The sequence below is a fragment of the Hyperolius riggenbachi genome, chromosome 6 (genome assembly GCF_040937935.1).
Source record: "Hyperolius riggenbachi isolate aHypRig1 chromosome 6, aHypRig1.pri, whole genome shotgun sequence".
In the NCBI taxonomy this organism is placed as follows: domain Eukaryota; kingdom Metazoa; phylum Chordata; class Amphibia; order Anura; family Hyperoliidae; genus Hyperolius; species Hyperolius riggenbachi.
This window is the reverse complement of record NC_090651.1, coordinates 24,833,765-24,854,320: the sequence shown is the minus strand read 5'-3', so window position 1 is coordinate 24,854,320 and position 20,556 is coordinate 24,833,765. Positions and strand designations below refer to the sequence as shown.

Sequence of the window (20,556 nt, the reverse complement as noted above, 5' to 3'; positions counted from 1 at the left end):
ATGCTGTGAAACTGTTAAAGAAACACAAAGCCTTTTTAGTGCTGCTGAGTCGATTTTTAGTCCGGAGGTTCACTTTAACCAGTACACTATCCAGCCACTCATTATGCATTTTACCTCCTTTTCAGACATATCAACCAGTTTGCACAGTATAAATAAGTTGTTATGATAGTAAGTTAGTTACAGTGTGTGGTGATCTCAGTTTGAATAATTTGGTCTGAAACTTTTTCCATTGCTGTAAAATCACTCTCGTTTCTTTCCTATTATACCACATTTCTCATCATAATTGTGAATGTTAATGCAAAACCTAGATTATGTTATTTGAGCTCAACACTATTTACATTGACTCCCGCATTCCCTTCCCAATTGTGCGTCTAATGACAGCTGAATTCCGAGCAATTTCATTGGCTCCACAACCTGAGATCACGATGAGCCAATCACAGAGTGAAAATATAGCCCCCCCCCCCCCCTTCCCAAAAGTCTGCGGTTCTTAAAGGTGCCAGAGCCGCTTGATCCCCAGGAGGTTAAAGGGGCACTATGGCAAAAAATGTTAAATTTTAAAATATGTGCAAACAAAAAGAAATAAAAAGAAGTACCGTACGTTTTTTCCGGGCCATAAATTACTTTTCTCCTATGCTGCTGTCACTTACAGTAGGTAGCAGAAATCTGACAGAAGCGACAGGTTTTGGGTTAGTCCATCTGTTCATGGGGGGATTCTCAGGGATTAATTTATTTTCAAAAGCACTTAGTGAATAGCAGTTGCTCTGTCCAACTGCCAAAAAACTGTGTAGTGAGCAGGGAAGCTGGCCAGCATCATTGTTTAAATACTTTTTAGGGAATATCTGTATAAAGAATAAAAGCCTTGCTGAGAATCCTTTATGAAGAAATGGACTAGTCCATAACCTGTCGCTTCTGTTAGATTTCTACTACCTACTGTAAGTGACCGCAACATAGGAAAAAAGTAATTTATGGCTCATTTTACTCTGGCAAAAACGTACTTATTTGTTTTTGTTTGCACACATTTTAAATTGTACAATTTTTCACTATAGTGCCCCTTTAATGAACAGCACCAAATAAAATGCAGAAACTTTTAAAGCTTAACTTCTAGCAGCAATAGTAGTAGTTCCCAGCTCTCCTATGTCAGCTGCACTTTTCAGAGAGCCACATCGCCGCCTAGTGTTCAACCAGGACACTACAGCAGCAATCACTCCTGGGTCTTGCCAGGCTTTCTGTCCCAGGCGTTGTTCTAGTGCAGGCCAGAACCAGAACCTAACACTAGCTATTAGGCTTGTTGCTTCTGCAACAGACAATTGTAGAGCGTGAAACTGTAGTACCAGCAAAACAAACAGTCATTACCATTTATTACGGGATCAAACAAAAGTTTTCTATATAAAAAAAGGGGGGGGGGGGACAGAACAGAAGTACTTCTGGAGCGCAGCTAAACCTCAGACTCTGGTTACATAGAGAGAGTTCTGGCCGCTAGCTGCAGCCCAGCTTCTGCTGCGTTTTCTTTGGACGGCGTCCCGCGGTGGAATGTATACGCAATGAACAAGGCCACCATTATGGATTCTGGGAGATTAGCTGGAAAAGTGGAAACCAAGAGGAAAAATAGAGCGAGGTGAAAGGGGCTCTGAAAGAGTTTCCTCCCCGAGGGTCCGTGTGGAACTAGACCGGGCGGGGCTTGCTTTAAAGAAATATTTTATGAAAGGCCAGTAGTATAAAATACCAAGTGCCCTATATGTATATATGAGGAGCAAAATTTAAAGGGACCTGGGCTCAAAACTCATAGCAGCTAACACACCTTTCCAAACTATGGGCCCATTAACTCTAGAAATCACAAAACACTAGCGTTTAGTTCAAGTGATTTTACCGCGATTAGCGGGGTCAAAATCGCTGGACACTTCTGCGATTTCAATCAGCGCTTTATAAGCACTGTACTACGATCGCTCCAAAAATGCTGCAGGTAACGCGTTTGTGATTGATGCCAATCGCAAAACGCCTGCGATCGGCGCCAATCTCGGCAGTGAGAACACCATCATAGGGTAGAATACCACTGGCGCTTTTAAAAAGTGCTAGCGATTTGGCGACTAGTGGGAATCGCCCTAGTGTGAATGGGCCCAAAGTCCTGTAACCCACTACAAATCGCAAATCGCGAGCGCAATCACTAGCGGTTTTAATTAGTGATTTATAAGCAATTTCATGAGTGTTTTCTGCAGCGAATTTAAAAAGTGTAAGCTTTTTGCCAACGATTGTGATAGCGATTTGCAATTTTAATTCTGATTGGTCCTTTCAATTTAATTTTTTTCACAGGGTGCAGTCATTTAAAATCATGTTTTAATCATGAGCACTCCAGGTGATAGTATAATTTATTATCGATATCACTCTCATATATCACTGATATAACATATTGCTGGATATATACTGTATATTGTATTGCCAGAGGTGGTATGATCTTTTTAATGGGTTTATGGGCCCTTTTCCACCAGCGCGTTTGCGCTGGCTGAATCGCAAAAACGCAAACCGCTAGCGATTTTACAATCGCTACGGTTTGCTTTTTAACATAGGAATCGCGGTAGGTCATTTCCACTACCGCGATTCGCTTTTGACGGGAACGCGAACGCGCGGCGGAGCGATATTTGCCGCGATTTTGCTATGCAGTGCATAGCATAGCAAAATCGCGGCCGCGAACGTCGGGGAATCACCGGTTTTGCGATTCAGCAATCGCTAGCGTTCAGCGTGAACGCTAGCGACTGCAGGTGGAAAAGGGCTCTATCTCTTGTTTACAGTATTATATGATTGAAATAAATATGTATACTTTTGCATAGACACATGAAGTGCTGCATTTTGAGCTATATTGTCCTCTCCGGTTTACAATTATGCCTGAACACACACCAGCTGTATTGTTGCAGAGATTTTTTTCCTAACGTATTTTCCGGCGTATAAGACGACCCCAACTTTTCCAGTTAAAATATAGATTTTGGGATATACCCGCAGTTTAAAGAGAATCTGTATTGTTAAAATCGCACAAAAGTAAACATACCAGTGCGTTAGGGGACATCTCCTATTACCCTCTGTCACAATTTCGCCGCTCCTCGCCGCATTAAAAGTGGTTAAAAACAGTTTTAAAAAGTTTGTTTATAAACAAACAAAATGGCCACCAAACCAGGAAGTAGATTGATGTACAGTATGTCCACACATAGAAAATACATCCATACACAAGCAGGCTGTATACAGCCTTCCTTTTGAATCTCAAGAGATCATTTGTGTGTTTCTTTCCCCCTGCAGCTATCTTCCACTGAAGTGTCAGGCTATTTCTTCCTGCAGAGTGCAGACAGCTCTGCCTGTATGTAATTCCTCAGTATGTGAAAGCCCAGCCAGCTCAGAGGAGGATTTATCCAGCTTGTAAAAGATAATAGAACAGAGAGAAGCTGCACTAATCTAAATATCACACAGGCAGTGTGCAGAGAGGGGCCTGGATGGGGGAGTTCATAGCAGAACCACAACACTGAAGAACTTGGCAGCCTTCCAGACACAGGCCTGACAAGTCTGACAAGAGAGAGATAAGTTGATTTATTACAGAGATGGTGATAGTATTACGTGCTGCAGTTAGCCAGAACACATTAGAATAGCTTTTTGAACTTGTAGGATGATAAAAAACAGGATGCAATTTTTGTTACAGAGTCTCTTTAAGACTACCCCTCTTGACTCTTGGACATTTATATACTGTACTGTATGTACTGGTGCTATACCATATAAACAGGTACAGATACTGGTGCTGTACTGTATGTGGTACCCAGTACACAACAACCAGCCAATCACAGCAAGTGATGTACCTTCCCGCCAATTGGCTGGTTGTTGTATACAAAGCCTGTTTAGATTGGTGAGCTATCCGTGTCTTCAGGACTTTCAGAGCAGTAGCACAAACATGCCTCTTTCACCCTTCAGGACCCCCTTGTATACTATTACCTCTTTCTCTGCCTCTCAGATCTCACACATGGGCGCACTGCAGTCCTCAGGAGTGAGGTCTGAGAGGCAGAGAAGGAGGTACGGTAATAGGATACAAGGGCAGGGCAGACAAGTGAAAGGTGTTATTCTGAGCACAGCGCCGCTCTCTTTTTCCATACCCCGGGCGTCCCGGATGACTGGAGCTTGCTCCGCCCTTCACTTACACCTTCCACACCTCATCATCGGGACAGCGTTAAAGGGAAGGTTCAGGGACTAGCTAAAAAAAATAATCCATTTCCACTTACCTGGGGCTTCCTCCAGCCCGTGGCAGGCAGGAGGTGCCCTCGGCGCCGCTCCGCAGGCTCCCGGTGGCCGACCCAACCTGGCCAGGCCGGCGGCCAGGTCGGGCCTCTTCTGCGCTCCATGGTGCGTTCCACGCCGGCGCGCTGACGTCATCGGACGTCCTCCGGGCTGTACTGCGCAGGCTCAGTAGTTCTGAGCCTGCGCAGTACAACCCGGAGGACGTCCGATGACGTCAGCGCGCCGGCGTGGAACGCACCATGGAGCGCAGAAGAGGCCCGACCTGGCCAGGTTGGGTCGGCCACCGGGAGCCTGCGGAGCGGCGCCGAGGGCACCTCCTGCCTGCCACGGGCTGGAGGAAGCCCCAGGTAAGTGGAAATGGATTTTTATTTTTTTTAGCTAGTCCCTAAACCTTCCCTTTAAGTCACTTCTTTCCAGGAATCCTGGTGAGTGCATTTTCTTCTACCATACTTGTACAGCTCCACCCTTGCTGCTTTCATACGGTCGCTGCATATGGTGGTGATGCGTCTGCGGACGTTTTTGAGCTCCCCCCCTACCATATGCGGCAAACACAGATTCCCCAGTCCAGCTCAAAAGTTTCAACACCCGGCGTATAAGACACCCGGCGTATAAGACCCCCGACTTTTGAGATTTTCCTGGGTTAAAAAGTAGTCTTATACACCAGAAAATACAGGTATTTGTAAGCTTCTAATATAGTAAACAACGTTTCCTGATCCCTTGGAGTTTACTATAAAGGGATTGTCAGATATGTTCTTGTGACCGCTCTCCTCAGTGTGCAAGACCATGACTGCGCAGGAGGCTGAAGCTGCTTGTACACAGGTGACTCCATGCTGCTGTGCAGAAGCAGCCGTACTCATGCATGCGCAGTACGGATGCACCCATCTTCGGAAGCACTAGAGGTCACAAATGCTTCTGAAGCCTGCCCAGGACTCATGAAGGTATGGAATTTCAATGGGGGAAGAGGACAACGAAGGAAGTATAGCTTAGAAACTTCTACTACCTGATGCTTATATGTTCCAAGAAGGTGAGCAGAGAGGTTATATAGTTGTCTAAACAGAGGCTAGCCTTGCACATACACTAAACTCGGCCCATAACCACCACCTCTGCCAAGAATCCAGCGTGTGTACAGAAGCCCTTGATGTAACTCGGCACACGATCTGCCTGGTGGATCAACTTGGCCAAGCACGTTGATCTCCCCGTCAACTTCGTGCCGCTCCTCATGCACCACTCCATCAAACCCTTCTATCCCCACTCCGTGACGCTCCTCATGCACCGCTCCATCAAACCCTCCTATCCCCACTCCGTGACGCTCCTCATGCTCCGCTCCGTCAAACACTCCTATCCCCACTCCGTGCCGCTCCTCATGCACCGCTCCATCAAACACTCCTATCCCCACTCCGTGCTGCTCCTCATGCACCGCTCCATCAAACACTCCTATCCCCACTCCGTGCCGCTCCTCATGCACCGCTCCATCAAACACTCCTATCCCCACTCCGTGCTGCTCCTCATGCACCGCTCCGTCAAACACTCCTATCCCCACTCCGTGCCGCTCCTCATGCACCGCTCCGTCAAACCCTCCTATCCCCACTCCGTGCCGCTCCTCACGCACCGCTCCATCAAACCCACCTATCCCCACTCCATCAAACCCACCTATCTTCTCCACTCTGTGCTGCTCCTCATGCACCGCTCCATCAAACCCACCTATCCCCACTCCGTGCCGCTCCTTATGCACCGCTCCGTCAAACCCTCCTATCCCCACTCCGTGCCACTCCTCACGCACCGCTCCATCCAACCCACCTATCCCCACTCCGTGCCGCTCCTTATGCACCGCTCCGTCAAACCCTCCTATCCCCACTCCGTGCCACTCCTCACGCACCGCTCCATCAAACCCACCTATCCCCACTCCGTGCCGCTCCTTATGCACCGCTCCATCAAACCCACCTACCCACAGATGTGACGCTCCTCATGCACCGCTCAGTCAAACCCTCCTATCCCCACCCCGTGACACTCCTCATGCACAGCTCCATCAAACCCTCCTACCCACAGATGTGACGCTCCTCATGCACCGCTCAGTCAAACCCTCCTATCCCCACCCCGTAACGCTCCTCATGCACCGCTTAGTCAAACCCTCCTATCCCCACCCCGTAACGCTCCTCATGCACCGCTCCGTCAAACACTCCTATCCCCACTCCGTGCTGCTCCTCATGCACCGCTCCGTCAAACACTCCTATCCCCACTCCGTGCCGCTCCTCATGCACCGCTTAGTCAAACCCTCCTATCCCCACCCCGTAACGCTCCTCATGCACCGCTCCGTCAAACCCTCCCACCCACAACTGTGACGCTCCTCATGCACCGTTCCGTCAAACCCTCCTATACCCACTCCGTAACGCTCCTCATGCACCTCTCAGTCAAACCCTCCTATCCTCACTCTGTGACGCTCCTCATGCACCAATTCATTGGTCCTTCTCTGTCACCACTGTGATGCTGCTCATGCACTTTTGCCCCCCCCCCCCCACACACACACAATACTCCTCCCTGCTTCTTCAGCACCCCCTCATGACGCTCCCAATGTACCACTTCCTCAAATCCTCCACCTCCAAAACCATGAAGCTCCTCATGCGCTGGTTCTTCAGCCATCCTTCCAAATAGCAACATAACGCGTTGTACACCTCTGTGCAGCCTTGGCCCCGAACTGTTGCCTGAGGGAACGAGTCTCTCTGGCGACATGTCCGAGGATTGACAGACAATAAACTGTATTAACCTCTTCTTTAGCATCTCTGCTTTATTATTTTGTGTTTAGCACAAAAAAAAAATAAAAAAAAATTGATAAACATGAAATACTGCTCATACATTTGACTAGTTAATTTTGAGAGAGTGCTACTGTACCATTACACACACGTTAGATTTTCATCACCTAAGACGATTGTCTGACACATATCTGTAGCGAGCACTGTAAAAATAGCGCAGGAGATGTGGGTGCAGCTGACGCCACCATAGGCCATGATAAGAATTACAGCTATAGCGGCACTCAGTAAGTGATTTGGGCGCCGTTAAAAGATGAAGCACAAATTACTACAAAACACTAATTTGGCCGTCAGCAATAGCTTGAAGCCCAATTACAGCTTTCCCCAGCTATCCATGGCGGCCTGGAGTAGGAATAGTGATAAACGCCACTAGGACTTGTGCAGGAGCAGGGTGAGCAGTTTATCGGCTTTTCCCTGTGCCCAAATCTCCCGGCAGCCGATTCATAGATAAGCATCATCACACCCAACCTGAAGAGGTGGAGCTATACAGAAACATTTTTGTGCATTTTGCAAAATGCAAAACAATGTTTTCCAGATAAAATTCCTCCAAATCTTCTTAAAAACCAATAAATAGAACAAAAAAAGTTACTATACATTCCCTTTGAGGTTTTTTTTTTCTTAAACGTATAAAATTAAAAACAAAACTGACCCTCGACAGCTAGCAGTGGGTAGAGGTGTCCGCTTTTGCTCCACTTTTTCTTTTTGTTATTAACGTGTTTATAACTGGTAAATGGCACACACCGTTATTCGAGTTTAAATAATTTCGATTTTTTTTTCTTTTCTCTTATCTCTGTACAAATATAGGCTACAGTGTTTTATCGGAGGTTTTACAGTCCATTATGGTTGCCCTGGGTCCAGGTGAGCAGAGCCTGTGAGGCCCCCTACTGGCAGCTCCTAAAAGTACAATCTCAAGTATGGATGGGTAAACAGAAATAAAGCACATACACCATTAAAATCAAGCCCATGTTTACAATGTTTACATAAAAAAAAAAAAGAATAGAAAAAAAAAAAGTGGTAAATATGAATTAATGAGATTCAGCCTTGTGAGAATTCTAGGTCTGTCGGAGCATCGTCAACCTTCCCGGTCAAAGATTTCCTGGACTTTAACGAAAACCTGGAATAGAAAGAGGAAGAGCTATGAGTACAGGGGATTAATGTCCAGGATGTATGACGTTTAAGGTGGCCATTAACAATCCAATCCAATAGCTGATCAATAGTTCGGAAACACGGACTTGATCCAGGTATCTGATTAAACTGGATAGTGGGAATTATGCCATTAACAGTGGATTACCACGATGGAAATGATTGATCGTCCGCAGGATTGTATAGTTAATGGCCAGCTTAAAGGTGTCCACTAACGGTCCAATTTCTAGTGAAAAATCGTTCGAGTGATGAGACATTCTGAACGGATTGGTTGTAAATAATCTCAGTTGATGGGCACAATCGATTACAAACGATAATAAAAATAGTCATCCGATTGGATTTTAACCACTTTGTCCTCCTTGACGTATAAAAACGTCGAGGACATGCGCGCTCCCGCGGCCGATCGCTCACGCGCACTCCCGGCCGTGGAATCGTTAGCCCAGGAATCAATGTATCGGGCTATGGTGCCCGATCACTTGATTCCTCTCCCCCGTTGAAAAAGCGACAGCTTCTCTCGGAAGCTACGCTTTTTCTGATGCTATGTCCCTCTAAGCGTACATTGTACGCTTAGAGTGACGTCATGTAAACAAACTCAAGATTGCCATCTTGTGGCCAAAAAGTAAAACTACATCTAAAAGTAAAAAAACATTACAATACACAAATATTTCCCCAAATAAAACACTATTTACTTCCCACCCTCCCAAAAATACCCACATAAAATGTTTAATAATAAAAAAAAAAAACATTACTATATAAAAAAAAACACAAATATTTACCTAAGGGTCTAAACTTTTTAAATATCTATGTAAAGATGAAATATTTCTCTACATTTTTTTATAAGCTTGTAAATAGTCATGGATGCAAAACGGAAAAAAATGCTTTTTTATTTCCAAATAAAATATTGTCGCGATACATTGTGATAGGGACATAATTTAAACGGTGAAATAACCGTGACAAATGGGCAAATACAATACGTGGGTTTTAATTATGGAGGCATGTATTATTTTAACACTATAATGGCCGAAAACTGACAAATAATGAATTTTTTCATTTTTTTTCTTATTCTTACTGTTAAAATGCATTTACAGTAAGGTAGCTCTTAGCAAAATGTACCCCCAAAGAAAGCCTAATTGGTGGCGGAAAAAACAAGATATAGATCAGTTCATTGTGATAAGTAGTGATAAAGTTATAGGCTAATGAATGGGAGGTGAACATTGCTCGGATGCATAAAGTGAAAACGACTGAGAGCTTAAGTGGTTAATCAAACCAAAATTTGGATGTTCTTGTTGGTTGTGATAGATAGGAAGCAAAGATTGGTTCGTTGATGGCGTAGTGAACGATTTCACTTCCATTCAGAATTATCTGATTGCTCAAATGATTTTTCGATAGAAATTGGATCGTTAGTGGCCACCTTTACACAGCACCATCAATTCTGCTGAAGAGAAAACCAGTAGTGACAGAATAGGGAGGCGGCCATGTTTAGGTAAAAAATGTCAGCTGCCTGGATGTCATTTAGAAATGCACAAAATTAAAGGACCACCGTCGCAGAAATCTTAAAATTTAAAATACATGTAAACATATACAGATAATAAGCATGTTTCTTCCAGAGTAAAATGAGCCATAAATTACTTTTCTCCTATGTGGCTGTCACTTACAGTAAGAAGTAGAAATCTGACAGAACCGACTAGCATTTAGCCTTTCACATACCGATCCTTGCAGCACTAAGGAGGAGGTTTGTATTAGAGGCTTTTTAAAAAGGTAACCCGAGGCGAGGTTCTCACAATGAAATCCCCATACAGAGGCTGGGTCTGCCTATAAAGCCCAGCCTCTGTTGCTAATCAGATCCCCCCTAAATCCCCCCTGCGCTCAGCGAAACCCCATAAATGACAGCCGCGCTGCCGACATGCAGCGTGTCAGAAGCGGCTGTGTTTACCTTTGGAACGTCAGTCTCCCCTCTCCCCGCCTCCTGTATCGCTCCGGTCCCGCCCGCGCCCCTTCCCTCCCCGCTGATTGGAGGGAAGGGACGGGGACCGGAGCGATGCAGGTGGGGGTGGGGGGGTGGGGAAGGAGCGCCGAGACTGACGTTACAAAGGTAAACACAGCCCGCACAGCGCGGCTGTGATTTATGGGGTCTGGCTGAGCACAGGGGGATTTAGGGGTGGATCGGATTAGCAACAGAGGCTGGGCTCTATAGGCAAACCCAGCCTCTGTATGAGGATTTCATTGTGAAAATCCCGCCTCGGGTTCTCTTTAAAGGGGAACTGAAGAGAGAGGTGTATAGAGGCTGTCATGTTTATTTCCTTTTAAGCAATACCAGTTGCCTGGCAGCCCTGCTGCTCCTCTGCCTCTAATACTATTAGCCATAGCCCCTGAACAAGCATACAGCAGATCAGGTGTTTCAGACTTTAAAGTCAGATCTGACAAGACTAGCTGCATGCTTGTTTCTGGTTTTATTCAGATACTACTGCAGAGAAATAGACCAGCAGGGCTGCCAGGCAACTGGTATTGATTAAAAGGAAATAAACATGACAGCCTCCATATACCTCTCTCCTTAGTTCCCCTTTAAAGAGAATCTGTACTGCCCGATTTGTACAATAAAAAACATACCAGGAAGTGATGATGGTGTGTGTGTGTGTGTGTGTGTGTGTGTGTGTGTGTGTGTGTGTGTGTGTGTGTGTGTGTGTGTGTGTGTGTGTGTGTGTGTGTGTGTGTGTGTGTGTGTATATGTTACAGTATACTACAAGTTTTTATTACATAGTGAATTATCTGCACTCCAGTCTGGGATTCTCACAGTTTCTCAGCATGTGACAGGCAGCTCCCTCCCCCCTCAGCCTCACAAACTGCATCACAGGCAAGCTGAAACAGAGCTGTCTGTGAGGAGTAAACAAAGCACACAGAGTGTGGAGGGGGCCTGCATAACTAGTATTCATTACAACAGAGGCAGCCCATTCCTCCCAGGGTCAACAAAGCTTGACAAAGAAAAGAAGATTAGATATATTACAGGGCAACTAGAAAAGGCTGCAGTAATCCAGACCACATTAGAACAGGTACAGGAACTTACAGGATAGAAGAAATAAGGCTGGAAATTGTTACAGAGTCTCTAATCTACAAGCTTGGTACTCTTTAAAGCAAACCTGAAGGGAAAATAATCAGAGATACAGTACATTTGTATCTATAGTCCTACTCCTAAATAGGACTCCCCCCTCTCCACCCCCCCCCCACCCCAGACAATTCAATCACTTTGATAGTGTCTGCCAGACATCTATGGCCCCAACAAATGCGATTGATTCTGGACGAAGCAAGAGATCGATAGCCACACAGAGGTATGAGCGACCACTTTCCTGGTTTTGAAATGTGTGTACTTATTCTAGAAAGTTTGCAGCCAAGGCCGGTTTGTGGGAGAGTCTCTGCCATGAATCTAGTAAGTGGATAGTTGAGCTGAAAACTCTGGGTTGTCTTGTCCGAGCCCATTGTACTACCCCAGGGGTGAGCAAACTTTTTGACTCGAGTGCTGGGGCAAAAATTGGGTGTGGCCATGACAGGATGTGGGCAGTATGAGTTAACTGTAATGCAGCAGTGTATTGCACAGACTGCACCCAAGTTTTCTACCAAAACAGTTATGCAAAGAGACCCTTAAGGTAATTAGACAACGATCACCATCCCCAATCCATAGAAAAAACATAATACACACACATAATAAAGCAGAGTTCTTACCCTCCCCCCCCCCCCCCCCCAACAAAAACCACATAAGGGAGCAGCATTTTCCCCATGAAGTGGTAAAATGGCAGATTTGTACCCCTTGAATACCCAGGTGTACCCCCAATATAGCAGCCTTCACCTCTGATCCAGAGCCCGTTCTACCCGCTCCACGTCGTCATACGCATCCACAGCAACAGAACTTGATGCAAGGCTATAGCCTAACGACATGTCTGTACAACACTTGGCTCTGAACCATCGCACCTGGTGTCTATCAGAGGCTGCAGCACAGCTCAGGACAATGAACAAGTGCATGATACTTAATACCTTGCGGTCTATCAAAGCCAGAGAAAAGAAGCCCAGAATACAGCTGTGTACAGAGACACCTGAGCTCACCTTATCCACAGAGTGAGAGGCATCCACCTTCCGGACTTTACCCCTCTTCTCGTACAGATCGATGATAGGCCGGGTGGACTGGAGGTAGGTCTGAATCCTGGAATTAGAATAGTTACAGGTTCTCATGAATACAAATACAGCCAATGGAAGTCAAGAGAGGCCGATAATAGATCATCTGACTAATTTCAATGCCTTTTATAGTACTGGGAGAGCCATTAGGCAGAACTGCTCTGAAAGCACTAGGACAAATTACACGGGTGATATTTGTAGAACAACAATGACATTTATGCAGACCCTGAATGGTCCCATGGCCTGTTTCCTCAACTCCCAATCACTGTACTGGGAGTCAACTGATACAGTCTGTCGCGCTAGTGCATCCACCAATAGATCTTAAAGAGGAACTCCAGTGAAAATAAAAAAAGTGCTTAATTTTTACAATCATTATGTATAAATATTTTGGTCAGTGTTTGCCCATTGTAAAAGCTTTCCTCTACCCCATTTACATTCTGACATTTATCACATGGTGACATTTTTACGGCTGGCAGGTGATGTCACTGGAAGGAGATGCTGCTAGCATTTTCAGCAGTTGGAATCCGCTCCAACAGCGGTTATTTCCCACAACGCAACAAGGCTCCCACAGTGTGATGTTAGGACCTCAGTGCTGCGTGGCACTGACATCACACTGTGGGAGGGGTTTCACTACAATATCAGCCATACAGAGCCCCCTGATGATCCGTTTGAGAAAAGGAAAACATTTCTCATGGGAAAGGGGGTATCAGCTACTGGTTGGGATGAAGTTCAATTCTTGGTTACGGTTTCTCTTTAAATATCCATCCACGGTTTTCAGGACGTCCCCCATGTCTCTTGTGTGCAAATCTACAGGCTCCAATATCCTCAGAGCTTATGTGGAGACAAAAGGTGAAACAGGGCCTCCCTCAATCTTGAATAAAAGTAATATTGGCTTTAAAGAGACTCTGTAACAAAGTGTTCATCCTTATTTATTCTATCCTATAAGTTCCTATACCTGTTCTAATGTGGTCTGTCTTACTGCAGCCTTTTCTAATTGCACTGTGTCTGTATTATCTCTGTTATATGATCTAATCTTCTCTCTTCTGTCGGCACAGTCAGGCTGAGGCAGTCAGACTGGAATGTGCAGGGCTGCTTGTGATTAGCTAGAAGCTATACACCCCCCCTACAGGCCCTCTGCAGGCTCTGTATGACACACACTCTGTTTATGTGAGCCTATCAGAAGCTGTTTAGTTTGTTTGTAAACACTGCCTAAAACTGGCAATTACAAGCCAGGATTGCAGCAGAGAGTGGCAGAAACAGCACAGAGGGGCCCAGGAGAACATAATAAATAGAATGGTATGCTTTTTACTGTAAGAATTTTAGAGTACAGATTCTCTTTAATCAAACGTGCAGATAAAAGTACACCGACCGGTTTCGGCATTCTGCCGTCATCAGGGGCGGGCATTACCAATTGAGGATGAGTGATGACCTATGCCATAGTACCACGAGGGTGGGAAGGGATATCAGCCAGTGGGCCTAAACGGTTCAAGTCCAACAGAAGACAAAGAGACAAGGGGGACGTCCTAAGAACAGTGGATGGATATTTAAGAACTATTGGTAGAAGCACTAGCGCGAAAGACTGCATCTATTGGCTTGGAGAGACTTTGTGTGGGACTGAGGCTGGGAACACACTAGGCAGAAACTGTAGCCTTGGGTAAAACGCAACAGAAAAATGCACCTAATGAAACTCAATGAGCCGCATGATAAATGCATGCTTGCATTCAGCAATGTGCTTTTTAAAAAACGCTGGTTCTGTTGCATATTTTTCCAAAATGCACATAATGAAAGTCAATGGTGACGCAGAGGTATTGCATTTTAGTGCGTTTAAAAAACAACAACAAACAAGTCTGATGATGTATTTCCGCTTCCTGTTGATTTCCTAGTGATTTGCATAATACACATGCAAAATGCATACGCGAACCACAAACACATTAAAAACGCACGCAAAACGCATGTGTGGGGAAATAAACACAAAACGCAAATGCACTAAAAATGCATATGCAGCAAAACGTGACCTTTACTGCACTGCATAGTGTATTCCCAGCCCGAGTCTTACTGCATGCTGCTGTGTTCCTTGGTATTCCAATAGAGGGCGCCTGTGTCGTACATTGTTCTTCACAAAACTGTACTGGGAGTGTCCGCATTCTCTATCCCCAGCATCGGGAGATAAACCTCTAAACTGCGCATTCTGACAACTCCATGCTGACTTGTTTCAGCACTTAAGCCATCAGCGCACTGCAGAGTACAGAAAATAGCCAAAACAGGATTCCCCCCCCCATTTTCCAGCATTCAGGCCACTTTACTTGGTTCTGGATTACTTCTTATTATATAGTATTTATACAGCACCAACATATTCCGCAGCGCTGCACAGAGTCTACTCATATAGTCTAGTCACTAAGTGTCCCTCAGAGGAGCTCACAATCTAATCCCTACCAGAGTCCTGTCTATGTTTGTATCGTGCAGCGTATGTATTGTAGTCTAGGGTCCATTTTTTTTTAGGGGGGAGCCAATAAACTTAGCTGTATGTTTTTGGGATGTGGGAGGAAACCGGAGTACCCAGAGGAAACCCACGCAGACACAGGGAGAACATACAAACTCCTTGCAGATATACGGAAATGCAGAGGCGCCAAAAGAGTAAAATTTTCTAAAAAGTTTAAAAGTATTCAGGTGGCGGTGGTGGCCCGGCTGCACCTAAAAACAGGCACGATGCTTATTCACATACTGCTATTAAAAATGCAACGCGTTTCACGGGCGACATCCCGCTTCATCAGGCAATGAACAACTGGAGTATCCCACTGAAATATGACAGAAGCAACAAACATATCAGGACGCTGTAAGGGGCTTAACTGTGTTATAACTTATTTATAGGTAATATAATATATAGGGTAGTGAGGAAGTAATGTAACATGATGTGGGTAATGGGAGTCTTGTACCGGGAAAATTAGGTATTAAAGTGGACCAATTAGTATAAACGCTAGTGTAGGGAAAATTAAGTGAAGGAACTAGAGGATTAATACAGGGAAAATTGAGGAGCTATGCATATGGCTGGGAACATAAATGACACTGAACAGGCTGAGTATATATCAGATGAACTATGAACTGTGAAATCGTTGCGCTAACGCTGACAGAACGATCGATTTCCGCCCGAAATCAATCGTTCCCGTCAATCCGTCCGTGCGGAAGATTTTGCTCGATCGCCGGCGGGTCGGGAGTGCATCGATAGCAGTGTTCGAATGCCCGACAACCGACGCAATACAGCGGCAATCCATTACCTGCTCCGGTCCCCGCTGCCTTCTTCTCCGCTGGGTTCCGGACCGGCGGGCTTCATTTCCTGTTCCGGCAGGAAGTTTAAACAGTAGAGCGCCCTCTACTGTTTAAACTTCCCCGGACAGAAAGAAGTGAAGCCCGCCGGTCCGGAACCCAGCAGAGAAAAACAGTTAGGGCTGGTTTACACTGGCAATCGCTAAACGCAATCGCCAAGGAAAGCTTTTGTGACATTTTTTCTAGCGATTGTCTAACGCTTTAGGGGGCGGTTTCAGAGTGTAGCGATTAGCCAGTGATTGGTGGGTAGTAGTTTTTATTTGAAAAATGATGGGAAAAGCGCTGAAAAATCACTGCACTGCAAAAAATAAAAAGCTATTTTTAAGCGATTATAAACGTATAATGGAAACGCTATCGCTTCAAAAACGCTGCATGCACCACGTTTGTGAATCGCTTAAATGAGAACAGCTCCATTGAAATACATTGCAATAGCGCTTTTCCAGATCGCCAGCTATCCGAAACGCTGCCAAAATTGCTAGAGAAGCGCCTAGTGTGAAACTAGCCCTCAAGATAGAAACCAGCAGAAATATTCTGGTCCTTTTTCATTTCTGACAGTGAACGCCAAAAACATCAAGATGGGTAAGAAATAATTTCTCATTGGATTATTTACTTCAATTATTTCAGTTAATAAGGAGTTTTAAAAGCACTTTAAAGGCAACAATATACAGTAGCAATAACAAGTATGTGAAACCCTTGGAGTTATATGGATTTCTGCACAAATTGGTCATAAAATGTGATCTGATCTTCATCCAAGTCACAACAATAGGCAATCACATTCTGCTTAACCACTTAAAGGGATACTGTAGGGGGGGGGGGGGGGGGGGGTTGGGGAAAAATAAGTTGAACTTACCCGAGGCTTCTAATGGTCCCCCGCAGACATCCTGTGCCCGCGCAGCCACTCACCGATGCTCAGGCCCCGCCTCCGGTTCACTTCTGGAATTTCAGACTTTAAAGTCTGAAAACCACTGCGCCTGTGTTGCAGTGTCCTCGATCCCGCTGATGTCACCAGGAGCGTACTGCGCAGGACCAGTATGGTCTGTGTCTGCGCAGTACGCTCCTAGTGACATCAGCGGGATTGAGGACATGGCAACACAGGCGCAGTGGTTTTCAGACTTTAACCTCCCTGGCGGTAAGCCCGTGCTGAGCACGGGCTATGCCGCCGGGAGGCACCGCTCAGGCCCCGCTGGGCCGATTTGCATATTTTTTTTTTGCTGCACGCAGCTAGCACTTTGCTAGCTGCGTGCAGTGCCCGACCGCCGCCGCTACCCGCCGATCCGCCGCTATACGTGTCGCCGCAGCCGCCCCCCCAGACCCCGTGCGCTGCCTGGCCAATCAGTGCCAGGCAGCGCTGTGGGGTGGATCGGAGTCCCCTATGAAGTCACGTCGTCGATGACGTCGGTAACGTCATCCCGCCCAGTCGCCATGGCGACGGGGGAAGCCCTCCAGGAAATCCCGTTCTTTGAACGGGATCTCCTGATCTCCGACGGCGATCGGAGGGGCTGGGGGGATGCCGCTGAGCAGCGGCTATCATGTAGCGAGACCTCGTCTCGTTACATGGAAATTTTTTTTTTTTTTTTAAACGTATTTGCTGCCCCCTGGCGGATTTTGACAAATCGCCAGGAGGGTTAAAGTCTGAAATTCCAGAAGTGAACCGGAGGCGGGGCTGGAGCATCGGGGAGTGGCTGCGCGGGCACAGGATGTCTGCGGGGGACCGTTAGAAGCCCCGGGTAAGTTCAACTCATTTTCCCCCAACCCCTACAGTATCCCTTTAAGCTCTCAGTCGTTTTCACTTTATGCATCCGAGCAATGTTCACCTCCCATTCATTAGCCTATAACTTTATCACTACTTCTCACAATGAACTGATCTATATCTTATTTTTTCCGCCACCAATTAGGCTTTCTTTGGGGGGTACATTTTGCTAAGAGCTACCTTACTGTAAATGCATTTTAATAGTAAGAATAAGAAAAAAAAAATGAAAAAATTCATTATTTGTCAGTTTTCGGCCATTATAGTTTTAAAATAATACATGCCTCCATAATTAAAACCCATGTATTGTATTTGCCCATTTGTCACGGTTATTTCACCGTTTAAATTATGTCCCTATCACAATGTATCGCGACAATATTTTATTTAGAAATAAAAGAGCATTTTTTCCGTTTTGCATCCATCACTATTTACAAGCTTATAAAAAAAAATAGAGAAATATTTCATCTTTACATAGATATTTAAAAAGTTTAGACCCTTAGGTAAATATTTATGTTTTTTTTTTTTATAGTAATGTTTTTTGTTTTTTTTATTAAACATTTCATGTGGGCATTTTTGGGAGGGTGGGATATAAATAGTGTTTTATTTGGTGAAATGTTTGTGTATTGTAATGTTTTTTTACTTTTACTTGTAGTTTTACTTTTTGGCCACAAGATGGCAATCTTGAGTTTGTTTACATGACGTCACTCTAAGCGTACAATGTACGCTTAGATGGACATAGCTTCAGTAAAAGCGTAGCTTCCGAGAGAAGCTGTCGCTTTTCCAGCGGGGGAGAGAAATCAGTGATCGGGCACCATAGCCCGATACATTGATTCCGTGGCTACCGAATTCGCGGCCGGGAGTGCGCGTGCACGATCGGCCGTGGGAGAGCGCCTATCCTCCTTGACGTTTTTATACGTCAAGGAGGACAAAGTGGTTAAACTAATACCACACAAATAATTAAATGTTTCCATGTTCTTACTGAACACATTCACAGTGCAGGTGGAAAATGTATGTGAACCCCTAGAGTCTAGACTAATGACATCTCCACAAGCTAATTGGAGTGAGGTGTCAGCCAACTTGAGTCCAATCAATGAGAGGAGATTGGCAGTGTTAAGGCCCATACACACGTCTGATTTTTGCAAACGACCCGCCGTTTGGACGTCCAAATGACCAGTGGTTCGGACGTCAAATCGGGCGTGTGTACAGACTGTCATTCAGCTGATAAGACTGGACATGAGCGATTCTTGGGTTTGCTTCTCCCAAGAATCATTGCATGATGTCAATGTTGTCTCGGACAAACAAGATCTCAGAAGACCTACAATTCAAGGTGGCCATACACTGGTCGATTCGCCATCAGATCGACCACCAGATAGATCCCTCTCTGATCGAATCTGATCAGAGAGGGATCGTATGGCTGCCTTTACTGCAAACAGATTGTGAATCGATTTCAGCATGAAACCGATCACAATCTGTGAAGTTGCCGCTGCCGTTCTTAACCCCCCCCCCCCCTACATTACCTGATCCAGCCGGCGTGAATCCCTCGGGCTCCGCCGTCTCTTCTCCGCGCTCCAGCTTCACTGAACTTCCTGCCGGGGGAAGTGTAAGGCTACTTGCACACTAAGACGTTGCGTTAGGTGCCACGTTAAGGTCGCATAACGTGCAGCTAACGCGACGCCTGGTGCTCTTTGATGTGGACGTCAGAGTGAGCCGCGTTGTGCAGCCCACTCTGGCGTCCGTGATGCGTACTCTTGGACGCATGCGGCATCACGTGGTCCCGCCGGCCAATCGCCTTACAGAGCGGCCGCTCCAGGAAGTAAACACTGCATGTCACAACGTGCAGTGAATATTAATTAGCCATGTGCCCGGCCGCTCTCCGCTCCTCCCCAACATTACTGAGCATGTGCAGACAGTCTAACGTGGCTTAAGCCGCTGTAACGCTATAGTATGTTGCACTTTCTGAAGAACGTGCAGCGTTACATGTAACGCAACGTGGGCAGTGTGAACAGCCCACTTGTGTTACATTGCTGTGCGTTGGGGGAGCGTTACAGGCTGCACTAACGTGCGCCTGTAACGTCCCTGTGTGGAAGCAGCCTAACAGTAGAGGGCGCTCTACTGTTTAAACTTCCTGTCCAGACAGGAAGAATTGAATCCTGCCGGACTCGAAGCCCAGCGTGTAGAAGAAGCAGCGGTGACAGCGGGGACTCGCGCCGGCCAGATCAGGTAATGTATTGCCGCTGTATTGTGTCGGTCATCGGGCATTCGAACGCCGCTATCAACGCACTCCCGACCCGCCAACGGTCGTGCGAAATCTTCCGCACGGACAGATCGATGGGAATCGACGGGAACAATCTATTTCGGACGGAAATCGATCGTTCGGTCAGCGTTTGTGCAACGATTTCACAGTCGATTTGATCACAGTGATCGAATCGGCTGTATATAGGCGGGAAAATAGTTAGGTGTATAGGCCCCTTAAGAATTGTTGACTTGCATAAAGCTGAAAAAGGTTACAAAAGTATCTATAAAAGTAAGGTTATAAAGGTAATTATTATGGCAGCCTCCATATTTAAATGTAAAGTGAACCCTTTTACTTACAGCGCCTGTACTCTTGTAGGTCCCTCACTGTTCTCCTGGTCCTGTTCCTTGATAAGGCTGCAGATCAGCTAAGTTACGCACTATTGTACTTGCACTGACCCTGTGCCACCTGCGCTCGGTCACACACGTGATCAGACGTGTCCTGCGAATGCACAGTCACTAGTCTTAAAGAGGAGCTGTCAGCCATACTATGCCAGATAAAAAGCGGCGTAGATAAATACTAGCTCTACTTACATAACGTGTATTGCACGGTCCAAGTGTTGATTTCAGTGAACTTTATAAAATAAAAAAAAGGTAAATGGAGAGAGTTCTGTTCTCTGGCAGGGGCCATCTTTACTCCCTCCAGCTGAAGCCAATGGTGAGGTCATTTCCTCCCTTACGCCCCCCCTCCTCCCCACACCAATAGCGAGCGTTGATTGTAAATGCAGGGAATCCCTAAGGAAATGGTAGCAGGGAGGGGGGTCCACATGGATGCGATGCGGTGGTGGCAGGCTGGCAGCCACTGCCCACATGAATCAGCAAATA

General features: G+C 45.9%; 1 protein-coding gene across 1 annotated transcript in view; it reads right to left on the bottom strand.

Moving 5' to 3' along the window:
• Nucleotides 1–8,016: 8,016 nt before the first annotated feature.
• Nucleotides 8,017–20,556, bottom strand: part of CMPK1 (cytidine/uridine monophosphate kinase 1) — a 37,670-nt gene continuing 25,130 nt past the window's right edge. The window contains exons 5-6 of the mRNA XM_068242427.1: nt 12,303–12,399; nt 8,017–8,181 (exon numbers count right to left, since the gene is read on the bottom strand). Of these exons, the coding sequence (XP_068098528.1) occupies nt 8,140–8,181; nt 12,303–12,399 (139 nt within the window). The 3' untranslated portion in view covers nt 8,017–8,139. The remainder of the gene's footprint in view (nt 8,182–12,302; nt 12,400–20,556) is intronic.